This window comes from Notolepis coatsorum, assembly GCF_963971535.1.
Source record: "Notolepis coatsorum genome assembly, chromosome: 6".
In the NCBI taxonomy this organism is placed as follows: domain Eukaryota; kingdom Metazoa; phylum Chordata; class Actinopteri; order Aulopiformes; family Paralepididae; genus Notolepis; species Notolepis coatsorum.
The window spans coordinates 35,493,127-35,508,237 of record NC_140170.1 but is presented as its reverse complement, the minus strand read 5'-3'; the positions used below and the strand labels follow the sequence as shown (position 1 = coordinate 35,508,237).

The following is a 15,111-nucleotide window of genomic DNA, read 5'->3' as shown; positions in this document are numbered from 1 at the left end:
CAGCGAAGTTTTTCCTGTGATATGATTGGACAAATTCTATTTTGGGGCGTGGGTTAACGACAGGTCTATTACTACACAGGACAGAATGTTGCTTACTGTTTACTCATCAGATATCTCTCTGCGTCCCACAGAGCCCTCTTCACTCGCTGGAGCGACTCAGAGAAAGCAGTCTACACTATCCCTGGGGTGTCCCCGGGTATGATGCAGCTCATCATAGAGTACGCCTACACACGCTTTGTGCTGGTGACAGCAGAGAACGTGAAAGAGCTTCTGGTGGCTGCAGACCAGCTTCTCGTCACTGGCATAGTAGGAGCGTGCTCTGACTTCCTAGAAGGCCAGCTGTCTCTGGAAAACTGTGTCGGCATCTGGAGGTTCACGGACATCTACTGCTGCCCTGACCTGAGGCGCAAGGCCCATCTCTTCATCGTGTGCCACTTTGAGGAGATGTTGCACGTCTCACAGGAGTCTGTGGAGCTGTCCCCGCAGCAACTGGTGGACATCATCGAGAGGGATGACCTGAACGTGAAGAGCGAGGAGACAGTGTTCGAGGCCGTCCTCCGTTGGATCGACCACTCCCGTGAGGAGCGTAAAACACACATCCCTTTGCTGCTGCCCAAGGTAACTAATTGTATTACGGATACACAAACATGGTTGCTAGTGCCTGAGCCACATTTATTTTTAATTTATTTTTTATTATTTTACTTTTTCTTGTTTGTCTCTTGTCAAGGTCATTATGATTCATGTTACTGTTATTATTGTTGTCGTCGCTGTTGTCATTGTTATTATTATCACTTTGATTGCCTAAGGCTAAATTCATGATATACCATCCGTTGCCAGCTCTATTTAACATAGAGAAGTTCCCCTTCTTTGCAGGGCTATAACTTTTTAAATTCTATTGCTAGATTGCCATTATTAGGGCCCATTCAAATTCCTATATGTATTGTTCATGGTGTAGCAACGTTAAACTTTTTCATTCACATATTCATACTAAAATATGGTCTAAGGTATAAGTCTGTTTTCATCTCTTTCTGCAGCTTTCTCCAGTACGTGATTTATAGCCCCAAATGCATTATATTGATGATGAAATACAGTTTGATAGCAATCGGCGCGATATAAAAAATTCCAACTGGACGGACTTCTGGAAGTTACTACACGTCATCTGATGTTGACCGGATGGGCAAGGGGGCGTTTATAATTCCGTGGGCAGCGTTATACCATTCATCTAATGTGGGTCATATGTTCATCAGATCAGTTAGTATCGAACACGGTAATATTACACGCTAAAACTCACCCCAGTCTCCTCGGGCCGTTGGGCGATCAGCGTGGGGTAGACAGTTTTCCATTATGGGATGTCGAAATACCCGGTCCATTTCCAGGTTGTATAATAGTATATACGTCCAAATCATGTTGTTTATCGAGTTATTGGCAACGGATCGCTATGTATTGTGTCGAGATCGAGTTCCGGGACCTATAGCGAGTGCCCAGAAGTAATATGGGTGATCACCACTTCATCCACATGACTTCCTGTTTGGCGCTTCTGCCGATCGGCCACCAGATGGCGCTCTTGAACCGCTAGAGGATTGAGAGGAGCTCAGAACTGTGTGTGAAGGCTGCAGAGGGGAAATATGATTCCGATCACAGATTTTTGAAATATTGATATTAAAGACGAGTTAGGGCGTCCTCGGCAACTTTAGCATGGCTAGGAAAGACGCCTAAACACGTTTTCGGCACTTAAAGTGTAATTAATTATTATTATTATTATTATTATTATTATTATTATTATTATTATTATTATTATTATTATTATTATTATTATTATTATTATTATTATTATTATTATTATTATTATTATTATTGTACTGTTATGTTCTGTTTTATGTATGAAAAGAAAAGAAAAACATTTATATAAAAAAAAAACGAATTGTATTACTGTGCATTACATTAGAACAACACTAGGTTCCCTAGTACAGTGGTTCTCAAACATTTGGGTCCAAACTGTTCCCTAGCAACAGAAACCGTCTACAACCGATGTCTAAGTTGTACCCGCTGTCTCCTTGTCTCTTCCCAGGTTCGCATGGGCTTGATGAGGCCTGACTACTTCAGGAGCAACGTCCAGAACAACCCTGTGGTGAGGGACAGCCACGACTGCAGGCCCCTCATCCTCAGCGTCCTGAACCCCCCTGGCTCCGACAGGCTCCAAAACCCCCTGACCCGCCCACGCCTGCCCCAGGAGGTCCTATTGGCCATCGGAGGCCGGGGTGGCATGGAGGCTTACAATATCCGAGCCGGTGGATGGACGGACGTGAACGTTGAGGGGGAGATTCCCCAGGTCGGCCACAGCACCGCTTATCTCCACGGTCTGGTCTACTGCGTCGGTGGCCGGAACGGCTTGGAGCGTCTCAGCAGTGTGCGCAGGTTCAACCCTTTCACTCGCAGCTGGCTGCAGGCGGCTCCCATGCACTCACGCCGCAGTCACCTCAGCGTGGTCGCGTTGGATGGCTGTATCTACGCCATGGGAGGGTACGACGGACACATGGGACTGAACACCGCAGAGCGCTATGAGCCTGAAACCAACCAGTGGACAGTGATCTCACCCATGCTGGTGCACAGGATCGACGCCGGGGCAGCAGCCCTCCAGGGCAAGGTGAGTGGAACTGAGGGACACAGGGTGGTAGATGAACACAAGGAACGTTAGATCAGAAATCAGAAATGTCTTTATTGCCAAGTAAGCTTGCACATACAAAGGTTGTGTCTGGGTCCTTTGGTGCATCAACATTAACAGACAATTAAAGTAGAATGAAATCAAATGGAATATATAAACTAAATTAGAATATTCTTTCTTATTACAGGTTTACATCTGTGGTGGCTGGTGTCTGTTCACAGCTGAGTGCTACAGCCCAGACACCGACCAGTGGACTCTGATCGCCCCCATGAGCAGCAGGCGTAGCGCAGTGGGAGTCGCTGTGTACGGAGGACAAGTCTATGCGGTAGGTGGCAGGTGCACACGGAGACAAATGCTTTATACTATATTTATATAGATATGTATCATTTGACTTTCAATGCTTCTGTGATGCCCTCATTTCCCTAAGTGGATTAATACAGTGTCTGCCTGCCTTAACCACATACTAAAACATTCCTCTCATGTGTCCTGTCCTCAGGTGGGAGGGACTGACAGTGATGGTGTATACGACCTGCGTAGTGCGGAGGCCTACAGCCCCTTGACTGACTCCTGGAGTGCCCTGCCCAACATGCTCACCCCCCGCAGCGACTTTGGCATCGGGGTGTTGGACGACCTGCTCTTCGTGGTCGGAGGCTACAGTGACTTCACCTCCATCTCCAACGTGGAGCGCTACGACCAGAGCAGCGACAGGTGGACTGTAGCCGAGGACATGAAGACCCGGTGCTGGGGCGTAAGCTGCTGCATAATGCATGGCCTGCCATTTAATATGAGCCAGTATGCTGTTCCCCATGGAGGAGGAGGAGCAGGAGGAGGAGGAGGAGGAAGAGGAGGAGGAGGAGGAGCAGGAGGAGGATGAGGAAGAGGAGCAGGAGGAGGAAGAGGAGGAGGAGGAAGAGTAGGAAGAGGAGAAGGAGGATCAGGAGAGGAGGAGGAGGAGGAGGACTAGGAGGATGATGAGGAGGAGCAGGAGGAGGAGCAGGATGAGGAGGATTAGGAGGAGGAGGAGCAGGAGGAGGACTAGGAGGAGGAGGTGGATTAGGAGGAGCAGGAGGAGCAGGAGGAGGAGCAAGATGAGGACTAGGAGGAGGAGGAGCAGGAGGAGAAGGAGGAAGATGAGGATGAGCAGGAGGAGGAACAGGATGAGGAGGATAAGGAGGAGGAGGAGCAGGAGGAGGATTATGAGGAGCAGGAGGAGCAGGAGGAGCAGGAGGAGGAGGAGGAGGAGGAGCAGGAGGAGGAAGAGGAGGATTAGGAGCAGGAGGAGGAGGAAGAGGAGGATTAGGAGCAGGAGGAGGAGGAAGAGGAGGATTAGGAGGAGGAGGAAGAGGAGGATTAGGAGCAGGAGGAGCAGGATTAGGAGCAGGAGGAGGAGGAGGAAGAGGAGGATTAGGAGCAGGTGTGAGGTTTGGTTGGTTCCCCGCCACACGCTCTCCTGAGGTATGGTTCTGATTGTGTGTATTGAAGAAACACTGAAGACTGTCACTATCGTTTGGTTCTGGATTATTCTGATTGTGTGTATTGAAGAAACACTGAACACTGTCACTATCAATTGGTTCTGGATTATTCTAAATTGTGTGTTGTGGGGAACACTGAAGACTGTCACTGTCAATTGGTTCTGGACCCAGCTAGGGAGGAGGGAACCACACTGCCTCTGTGTTTCGTTGGACTGTTTCTGATATCTCTCTCTATCTCTCCGTTTTCCACCTTGAGCGAAAGCTGGGAGTATCTGCAGAGCCGCTACAACGTCACATGCCAATTCCCCACCACTATCTGCTGGGAGTATCTGCAGAGCCGCTACAACGTCACATGCCAATTCCCCACCACTATCACCAAGAGGATTCTGCAGAGCGGCAGATGACTCTGCCAAAGGCAGTCTCCCTATTTGTTTGATTATTGTACTTATCCTTCTTTTGACTCTGTAAATAAATACGCCCTAGCATTTGGCTAACTCTGACCTTCCTGTCTGTGCCGTTGCTTTTGAGGTCGGTTACAAACCATAACAGCAGGAGAAGGAAGAGGAGGAAGAGGAGGATTAGGAGCAGGAGGAGGATGAGGATTAGGAGGAGGAGGAAGAGGAGGATTAGGAGGAGGAGGAGAAAGAGGAGGATTAGGAGCAGGAGGAGGAGGAGGAGGAAGAGGAGGATTAGGAGCAGGATGAAGAGGAAGATGAGGAAGAGGAGGAGGAAGATGAGGAAGAGTAGGAGGAGGAGGAGGAAGAGGAGGAAGAGGAGGAGCAGGAAGAGGAGGAGGCAGCAGGGGATCCATCTAAGAACCTTAAACATTTATTAGACCAAAAGAAATCCTAAGAAATTAATAAATTACTATCAGACAGTTTGGGTTGACGGGGGATTTGGAGGATCTGTTCACAGCAGAGTGCTACAGCCCAGACACCAACCAGTGGACTCTGATCGCCCCCATGAGCAGCAGGCATAGAGGACTGGGAATCGCTGCGTACGGAGGACATGTGTTTGCGGTAGGTGCACACGGAGACAAATGCTTTATACTAGATATTTCTAGGGCTGTCCCCGACTAAGGATTTGGATGGTCGACTATGATTGGCCAAAATGTTGCGTTAGTCGACTATTGGTCGAGTTAAATAAATAAAATAATTTTTTTTTTATAATTCCATTTGGGCTGTGGGGGGTGCTTAATGTCTGAAGGAGTCGACTGAAGGCTTCTTGTCCTCTGCAAAAGCATGCAATTGGTCCACTGATGGATACATCTTGATATTTGTCTAGTCTAGTGTCAAGTCAAGTCAAGTCAAGTCAAGAGTTTTAATTGTCACGGCATACAGGTATACAATGAAATGCGGCTGGTCTTGCCCGCGACGATGTGCAATACAGTGGTACAACATATAATAGAATCCAATAAAAATACAGTGGTACAACATATAATAGAATCCAATAAAAACAACAGTGCAATAAACAGGTAACATGGTGTGCCATCTCGGTATCTGTACATAGTATTTACAGAGCATATAGGACATGCTAGGTAGCTTTAGTAGTGCAATACACTGTTCCTGTTGTTTTACTAATTTAAAGTGGCCTTTCCTCTGGCCATACGTTTTTGCGTGTGTGCGGCATGAGTGTTAAAGTGGCTGCTAGTGTGTGAGCATGCTCAGCGTGCGTGTCTTATGTGTGCTTGTGTGTGCTTGTGTGTGGATAGTTCAGTTTCTGTGTCTCAATGTTCATTGTTCAAGGCTCTGATGGCCTGGGGGAAGAAGCTTAGCCTAAGCCTCTCCGTCCTAGTAGCTGGGGTTCGCAGGCGTCTGCCTGACCTCAGCAGCTGGAACAGGCTGTTATTGGGGTGGTGGGGGGCTTTCATTATCCTGCAGGCTCTGGATTTGCACCTCTTGTTGTATAGAGCCTGCAGGGGAGGTAGCGCACCACTCTCTGTAGGGCCTTCTTGTCCTGTGCTGTGCTGTTCCCATACCAGGCAGTGATGTTTCCGGTCAAGATGCTCTCTACAGCTCCTGAGTAGAAGGACTGGAGTATCTTCCCCGATACTCTGAACTTCCTTAACTGTCTCAGGTGGTAGAGGCGCTGCTTCGCTTTCTTTACTACTGTGTCTATTTGTGTTGACCATGTCATGTGTGTTCATTAGATGGGTGAAATTAGATGGGTGAAATCCTCTTTCAGTGCCTCTGTGCCTGTTTTATTAGGCAGTTGGCCTCTGGTATGCGTGCCATTAGCGTTAGCCACACGTTTAGGCCTCTTTTCTTTTGGAAAGTATGATACAAAAAAATTAAAAATTAAAAATATTATTATTATTATTATTATTTTACTATTCGACTAAGCGGTTGGTTAGTCGACTACGGCTACTTTCGACGATTAGTCGACTAATCGACTAATAGGGGTCAGCCCTAGATATTTCTATAGATATGTATCATTTGACTTGCAATGCTGCTGTGATGCCCTCATTTCCCTAAGTGGATTAATACAGTGCCTGCCTGCCTGCCTGCCTGCCTGCCTGCCTGCCTGCCTGCCTGCCTGCCTGCCTGCCTGCCTGCCTGCCTGCCTGCCTGCCTGCCTGCCTGCCTGCCTGCCTGCCTGCCTGCATGCCTGCCTGCCTGCCTGCCTGAGCCACACACTAAAACATTCCTCTCATGTGTCCTGTCCTCAGGTGGGAGGGTTTGACCGTGGAAACAACCTGCATAGCGCGGAGGCCTACAGCCCCTTGACTGACTCCTGGAGCGCCCTGCCCGCCATGCTCACCCCCCGCAGCTACTTTGGTATCGCGGTGCTGGTCGACCTGCTCTTCGTGGTCGGAGGCTACAATGACTTCACCACCATCACCAACGTGGAGCGCTACGACCAGAGCAGCGACAGGTGGACTGTAGCCGAGGACATGGAGTTCCAGCGCTATGGCCTAAGCTGCTGCATAATGCATGGCCTGCCTAACATGAGCCAGTACGCTGCTCCCCGTGGAGGAGGAGGAGGATGAGGAGGAGGAGCAGGATGAGGAGGATGAGGAGGAGGAGCAGGAGCAGGAGGAGGAGGAGGAAGAAGAGGAGGAGGAGGAAGAGGAGGAGGAGGAGGAGGATGAGGATGAAGAGAAGGATGAGGAGGATGAGGAAGAGGAGGAGGAGGAGGAGGAGGAGGATGAGGAATATGAGGAGGAGGAGGAAGAGGATGAGGCTGATGAGGAGGATGAGGAAGAGGATGGGGAGGAGGAAGAGGAGGATAATGATGATGAGGAAGATGAGGAGGAAGAGGAGGATGAGGAAGATGAGGAGGAGGATGAGGAAGAGGAAGAGGAGGAGGAATAGGATGATGAGGATGAGGAGGAAGAGGAGGAGGAGGAAGATGAGGAGGAGGAGGAGCAGGAGGAGGAAGAAGATGAGGAAGAGTAGGAGCAGGAGGAGGAGGAAGATGAGGAAGAGTAGGAACAGGAGCAGGAGGAGGAGGAGGAGGAGGATTAGGAGGAAGAGTAGGAGGAGGAAGAGGAGGAGGAATAGGATGAAGGGGAGGAGAAGGAAGATGAGGAAGAGTAGGAGGAGGAAGATGAGGAAGAGTAGGAGGAGGAGGAGGAGGAGGAGGAGGAGGAGGAGGAGGCAGCAGGGGATCCATCTAAGAACCTTAAACATTTATTAGACCAAAAGAAATCAGCCAAAGGTGGTGCATTTCTTTCTTCTAGTAATTCAGACAATATCGGTTTTTAGTTTGTGTAATGTAATGTAATATCTGTTTTTAGTTTGTGTAATGTAATGTAATATCTGTTTTTAGTTTGTGTAATGTAATGTAACATCTGTTTTTAGTTTGTGTAATGTAATGTAATATCTGTTTTTAGTTTGTGTAATGCACATAATATGGGAACTTTTATCCATATGGTTGAGCCTGTTAGGAATTGCACCCCCAACATTGCAGATCACTCTCTATATGGAGGTAAAAAAGAAAATATGGTAAAAATAATTGGCATAGAAAAGGGCACTTTTTTATGAGGCACAAAAGGGCAGGTGCTTGTGCACCCGTTGGGCTCTATGTGTGCACGTGCCTGCTCGCTGTGCCCTTGAGCAAGGCACCTCAGCTTTAACCGCTCCAGTGTTAGCTGCTCAGACACCAGTAGTAGAGTGCCTGACAATCAGTGTTAATTTTGGCAGCTATTTTCATTTTAGTTTTAGTCTTAGTCATGTGTCAAGTGCTCCTTTTTCGTTTTCATCATATTTAGTCATCTTCATTTATTTTTCGTTTAGTCAGTTTTAGTCAACTAAATGTCTGAGCATTTTAGTCTTAGTCAGTTTTTGTCTCAATTTTGTCTTTTTTGTTTTAGTCTAGATTTAGTGGACAAAAACGGATGACATTTTTGTCTATTTTTATTTAATGGAAACAAATTTGTCAGAAGTCAGAAATAGTCAACATGGAACATTTTCTGATTTAAATTGCGTATTTATTTTTTAACCTAGGGGAATCTGAGTCAGCGGCACAAGTGATACACAGGAAGTATATATGTTGGTGTAGACATGGTCCAATGTATTGTTGCTCCTACAGTATATGTTGGTGTAGACATGGTCCAATGTATTGTTGCTCCTACAGTATGTGTTTGTGTCGACATGGTCTAATGTATTGTTGCTCCTACAGTATATGTTGGTGTAGACATGGTCCAATGTATGCATCAAAGAGAGCATTACGGATGTGGTGATGTTGTTTCTGACCAGAGAGACGACGCTGAACTCTGTCTGTCTTCTGTTTGCTGTGTCTTTCCTTTATCTCTGCCATGTCTGTCCTCTCTCGGCTGTGTCTGTCCTCTCTGTCATGTCTGTCCTCTCTCTCTCTGCTGTGTCTGGCAGCAGTTTATTCTATAACAGGATACTGTAAACTAAGTAAACAGAACACACAGTAGTACGATAGGTTATGTATATAACCTAGTTATATTAGTATTGGCCGAGCGTCCCGCTCTAGCCCTATTGAGATATCCCTTATCTCCTAGTACCTAATGTACTCCAATACGAACAACTTAATGCACCCCACCTGATCGGGCCCCGCCCCTATGGAGGCGTAGCCTATATAACCATAGCTATGGTCACCAACACACTTTTCCTCGCCAAATCTCGTTCCAGCAAAAGATCCCTCAAAAGGGAACTCAGGGCCGTGTAGAGCGGGACGCTCGGCCAATACTAATATAACTAGGTTATATACATAACCTATCGTTACATATCGTATATGGCCATCGCGTCCCGCTCTAGCCCTATTGAGATATGGGGTAGAGCGGACGCGAGACGGGTCCCCTGAGGACCCGTAAGCCCACATCAAGGGGTGCGGGGAGCCCTGTCACCCCATCCTTCCTAATGAAGGGGGGGCGCAGTCAACTCCACCTGAATGCGAACAAGAGGGAACTAGAACCCCTTGAACACACCGCACAGGCGGAACCACGTGTGACTCAACACACTGTGGCCCATACCCACACACTCCTGCTACCCTACCAAAGGACGGGAAGCAGGAAGGCCACAGACCCCAGAACCGCCTGGGAGACAGAACCCCCGGTCATTTCCATGAGGTAAAACCTTACAAAGGGGCCCGGGGAGGACCATGAAGCTGCAGCACAGATGTCCTCCACCAAGGCCCCACCCAGGAGAGCGGCAGAGGCAGCCACCCCACGATTGGAGTGCGCCCTGACGCCCCCAGGGGGATCCTGCCCAGCCAACGTGTAGCAGAGGGCAATGCCCTCGCACAACCAATGGGACAGGTGCTGTTCGATAGTGCCTTACCGGCATGAGAACCACCGTGACAGACAAAAAGCTGAACGGTGACCCCGAGGTCCTGAGTACGGCTGAGGCAATTCCCAAAGCACGGACCGGACATGACAGGTGAAGGCCTGCATCTAACTCACCACCGTGAGGAGGCGGATGAAACGCCTGAACCACAATATCCCTGGAGCGGAAGAACTCCGGATATTTACAGGCACGAAGGCAGGATTAGGCCGCAGAGTGGCACCGCAATCGGAACGAAAGACAGGCACTCTGGGTGTACCGAGAGAGCACAAAGCACACCCAAGCGTCAGCGGAGGTGACGGCCAGCAAGAACGCGGTCTTGAACGACAGCCGTTCCAACGGCGCCTGCTCGAGCGGCTCAAACGGGGCCAAGGACAACCGACCGAGGACCAGTTGAAGATCCCAAGTTGGAGCCCAGGAGCGTTGCACCGGCTTAACGCGTCGAGTGCCAAGCAGGAAACGCTTCACAAGAGGGTGGCTGAACAAGACATCCCCTCAAACCCCTCATGATAGGAGGATATAGCTGCTGCATATACCCTCACCGTCGAAGCCGACAGTATCAAGGAGAGACTGGAGGTAACTAAGGACAGCATCCAGGGGGCAGGAGACTGAGTCCCGGCCCCCCGCCTTACACCACACTTGGAACATACGTCATCTGCCCGCGTAAGCGCGACAGTGGAGGGAGCATGCGCATTCCGTATGGTAACACCATCAGGATCAAGAACCTGCGCCCCTCAACGTACCCGTCCCAACAACACCTAACAGATGTATGGGGAAGAATCCCTGGCGGCACGGCATCGGTCCCAGACCTACCTGGCTATGTCCAGACGTAATCCCCACCCGTCAGGATGAGGACCGCCCCGCGACAGTACACCTGCACCCACATTCTCCCTGCCGGGGCATGTGGGGAGCCCTCAGGCCGCGCAGATGGAGGACGCCCATAGCCAGCCGCCCGCCGCCTGGTGCAGACAGGGGGAGCGTACTCCTCCCTGTCTGTCGATACACGACACTGACGTCGTATCGTCCGTCCTGATCAACACCATTTGTGGACCAGAAGGACCGCTTTCAACACCAACACATTGAACGTAGCGCAGACCGGGCAGCATGGTTTGCCAGCTGCCCCCTACTGCGTTGGCCCGACGCGTCACCAGCGAGGGAGGCGTCGGTGAAAACGCGACATGAGACAGCGCCGTAACCGTCCTAGGACGGAACCTCCCGAGCGTGTTGACAACACGCTCTGAGAGGGATGCCCATAGCCCTCCAACCGTTGACTGGGAAGAGGAGTACTCTACATCCAGTCTACAGCAATCCCAGGCTGGTAGAGACCTGCCTGGTACGAGACCTGACGATCCACCTTGACCGCGAAGGACCAGAACGTCGTCAGGGCAGAACACTCCGTAACCCCTGACGAGGCAGAGGCCCCAGTGCGGCCTCCACGCACTTGGTGAAGATGCGGGGAGCCAGAGAAAACCGAACGGCAGCCTCTGGTACTCATACGCTAACCCTGCAAAGGAAGCGTAGGTAAGCCCTAGGATGGAAGATCGGAGATGCGCATACGCATCCTACAGGTCTATGGAGGAGAACCAGACCCCCACCTGACAGTGTTCAACAGGCAAGAGACGATCCAAAAAATGCTGAACCTTCCCGTGGGACAGGTCCAGCCTGGGACTGACACCCCCCCCTCCCGATTTCTCAGGCAGAGAACACCGGGAGGAGAACGCCACGACGATGGCTTGCTTCGTCCACAGAGATTGGATCTCGTTGACCAGAGCTGTCACTGCTGGAGACCCTGACAATAGGGTCTGTACCAAACCTGAAAACGGGTGGGGTTGTGTAAACACAAGTCTCCGCCTCAGCGTTCTCTCCATCCACCTCGACATATGGTACTGCCGTAGTCATATGTGATGACACTCCCAACGCATCCACCGCCATGTGGCGCAGGTCCGCCAGGAACTGTAGATAGTTGGCCCGGTCCCCCCGCTGTGCGTAGCCAACCCTGGAACCGTGCGAGCAGCGCGCTCCGTGTCGGGCCACGAGGCAATCGCACCCAAGGGGGGACCCCGACAGAAAGGGCCAGTTTGATACGGGGGGCTTCCTAGGTGAAAAAAGCCCCCCCACTGAACACCCCTCCAGAACATGCTGAGGAGTTGTTCTGCAGCCGGACATGCAAGGTGTAAGGACCCCATGGGTTCCTACACACCGTAGCCCTGCAGTGATATTACTACCACCCCAAATCACGTGTGCCTGCGAGACCACTGCCAATATTTCAGGAGTGGGAGGCACCAACATGATACCTGGCCTGGCGAAGGCGAGGCCGGGGAAGCCCGCACTGTGTGCCTCAAAAGGTTTCGAGCCCCCCTGCTGACAACACTTAAGTTGACAGACGTAACACCAGGCTCAACCAACACAGCTTATGGTGTGGGAGCCGCTTGACAGCACAACATTCTCACGGACAGACCCAGGCTCAGCCATCAACTGGGTGTCAGCCCCTGTCCCCATGAGAAGCGAAAGTGGGGCCGCCCGCGCTTCAACGAAGGCACGCAGCCCGCAGCCAAAGGAAACAATCAGAGCCCACTTTTTCTGCTGGTGTTGGGGAAGGGAATGATCGGAGAGCGGGCTGCTCTCGGCAGGACGGTGACGGCATGTTTGTTCAAGCCGAACCCATCCTACATGGCCGATCCCTCGGCCGCCAAGGCTGTCGGCCTTGTAGACACCTGTCGAATCAACGCCCAGGATACCTCCGGCGGGGGAAAACATGGCCGCCTGTCGAGGGCCTCGTCATCGCCGCTGACGAGGCCATGCTCTCTCTTCTTCTGGCTGCGCGGTGTGAGGCGGTGTGGGGCCTAGGACAATACAGCCCGCGCTCCAGCAGAAGACCAAAATCCCCTGCGGAGAGGGGAACCCTGAGCGGTTATAGCTTGCGTCTGGGTCAAAGCTAATAACGTCAACAACCTCGCGCGATGTGTCGACGTCGGCTGGCCCTCAAGGCCCCGCCACCAGACACCATTTTTTTAATACAAAAAAACAGCAATTCGAACACAGTTCTAATCGCTGCCAATTCCATACCGTGGCGGTACAGGCTTTAGCAGCCCACCAGCCACTCGCCAGGCCGACCCACCCATGGCGTCGGCCGGGTGGGGCACTGTTTCAATATGTCAAAAACAAAGAACTGATGTTAACACGGAGCAGCAGTGGTGGTTGCAAACAGCAACCTCCACTGTGGTGTGCACCATGAAAGGGTTAAATGAATAAAAGAACTAACCCACAAAATACTGTAGAATGAGCAAACCCATATACACAACGTTAAGGGGAGGCGGACCAGAGCGAACTAGTCCCGCCTTCATTCAAAATATTCACAACAGCACACCAGCCCTAGCTTAGCCCATTTACCAAAAAAGGTAAACAAAGCCCCCCCCCGCACTACTCCCCCAGTAGACACCGATTGACCATCAGCATAAATGGTTGAGAGGAGAGAAAGCTGTAGCAAAGACCTTCTCATAGCAGAGTGACAGAACGAAACAGTAGCCCCCTACACAGGGCCGCCTCAGGGGGTGGGGGGCCTCGCATTTAAATCTCGCACAGGGCCTCACATTTCTCCCAGGCGGCCCTGCCCCTACATTACTACAGCCTAGCGTGAGGCGATGTGGGACCCAGATCAACAACCGCCTGCGCACAGACACACAACTTTACCATGTCGGCTGGACCCATAGCCTCACTACCCGACGCCAATGTGGATAGGAACTAGCCAGCTGAGCCATAACCCGCCGTTAAGTCCCATCCTGCAGTAGTATAGCTCTACTGCTACACCGCCGAGCTCACGCATCGGCCCCAGATGGGGACACCGTTCCACAGACCCCGCCGGAACACAAAGGTAACGTATCTGGCTAGGCTACCTAGCCACGGCCTACCCTGTTGTCAACCCATTTGCCCGTAAAAAAGGTAAATAGGACTCAGCAAAAAAAACCACAACAGCTACCGACTGACCTTCATTGATGATCCGGGCAAGAGGAGGGAGAAGTGACAACATCTCACGGTGGAGACATTAGAACAGCGTAGCAGTTAGCATGTAGCAGTAGTGGTAGCATGTAGCATTAGCGATAGCATGTAGCATAGCATTAGATGTTTAACAGCACGCCCAAGACCGTTTGGAAACCGTTCACTGCAGTGAAACGTTCACCAAACCATCCTGCCCCCGGTGCCAACACACAACATGGTTGTGTAACAAAACAAACCAGCATTACTAACACTAATACCCATGCCTGAAGACACAGGGCCTACCTGGGTACAAGCTGGCCCGACAGCCAATCTTGCACAGCTGAACCTTGGTCTGCTGCCATCAGATGAGGAACATCAACATAGGCCCGTCGTGTCGCTGAAAACATGCTTCGAAGATGCCAGGGGCCAGCAACCTCCGGTAAGCTTCCAACATTATGAATCTTCTCTGATCTTTTCATCCTACTAGTTACATACGGTGCACGCAGCCGTTATGATGGAACGAAAATAGAGGAAGAGTGTGTTGGTGACCATAGCTATGGTTATATAGGCTATGCCTCCATAGGGGCGGGGCCCGATCAGGTGGGGTGCATTAAGTTGTTCGTATTGGAGTACATTAGGTACTAGGAGATAAGGGATATCTCAATAGGGCTAGAGCGGGACACGATGGCCATATACGATATATAACTAGTAGTAGTACACACTGATTGCAATCTGTTTGCACACAAACATTATATAAAATCACATTCTGAGGTTGCGACGACGAACATCTATAAGTCGAACGGTGTTTCCGGGTGGAGGGTTAGACTAGAATCTGACTCAGACTAGAATCTGACCAAGAGCGAGTAGGACTGAGATCACACAGACACTCTCTCCTCTCATTGAGAGAGAGGGGGGGGGGGGGGGGATGCCACATCACCAGTAGCTTCGGCTACCACGAGGATGGTCTCGGCTAACGAACAGGCCTGACCCTATTGGACTGAATAACAACAGGACGATAGACGAACACACCGAAATATCATTAGAATATACTCTCCAAGGACGATACAATTTGATAACATCTGATAACATCTGATTATGAGGTTCTGTTTATAGCAATAAAACAACGCTTTTCCTCATAAGGTATATCACGGTGTCGGAGTGTCGAATTCTTACGGAAGTGGAGAATTATTATGGTTTATGGATTGCACTAACGGGGGAGATAAGGATCTTATCTGCCAGTATCGGAGAC

At 50.5% G+C, this 15,111-nt stretch overlaps 1 protein-coding gene across 1 annotated transcript in view; it reads left to right on the top strand.

Annotated features, from left to right (window-relative positions):
- Positions 1-201: 201 nt before the first annotated feature.
- Positions 202-15,111, top strand: part of LOC311229441 (kelch-like protein 20) — a gene marked incomplete at both ends in the record, with an annotated part of 38,597 nt that continues 23,687 nt past the window's right edge. The window contains 3 exons of the mRNA XM_084315525.1: positions 202-285; positions 2,183-2,248; positions 2,501-2,602. Coding sequence (XP_084171651.1) covers positions 202-285; positions 2,183-2,248; positions 2,501-2,602 — 252 coding nt within the window. The remainder of the gene's footprint in view (positions 286-2,182; positions 2,249-2,500; positions 2,603-15,111) is intronic.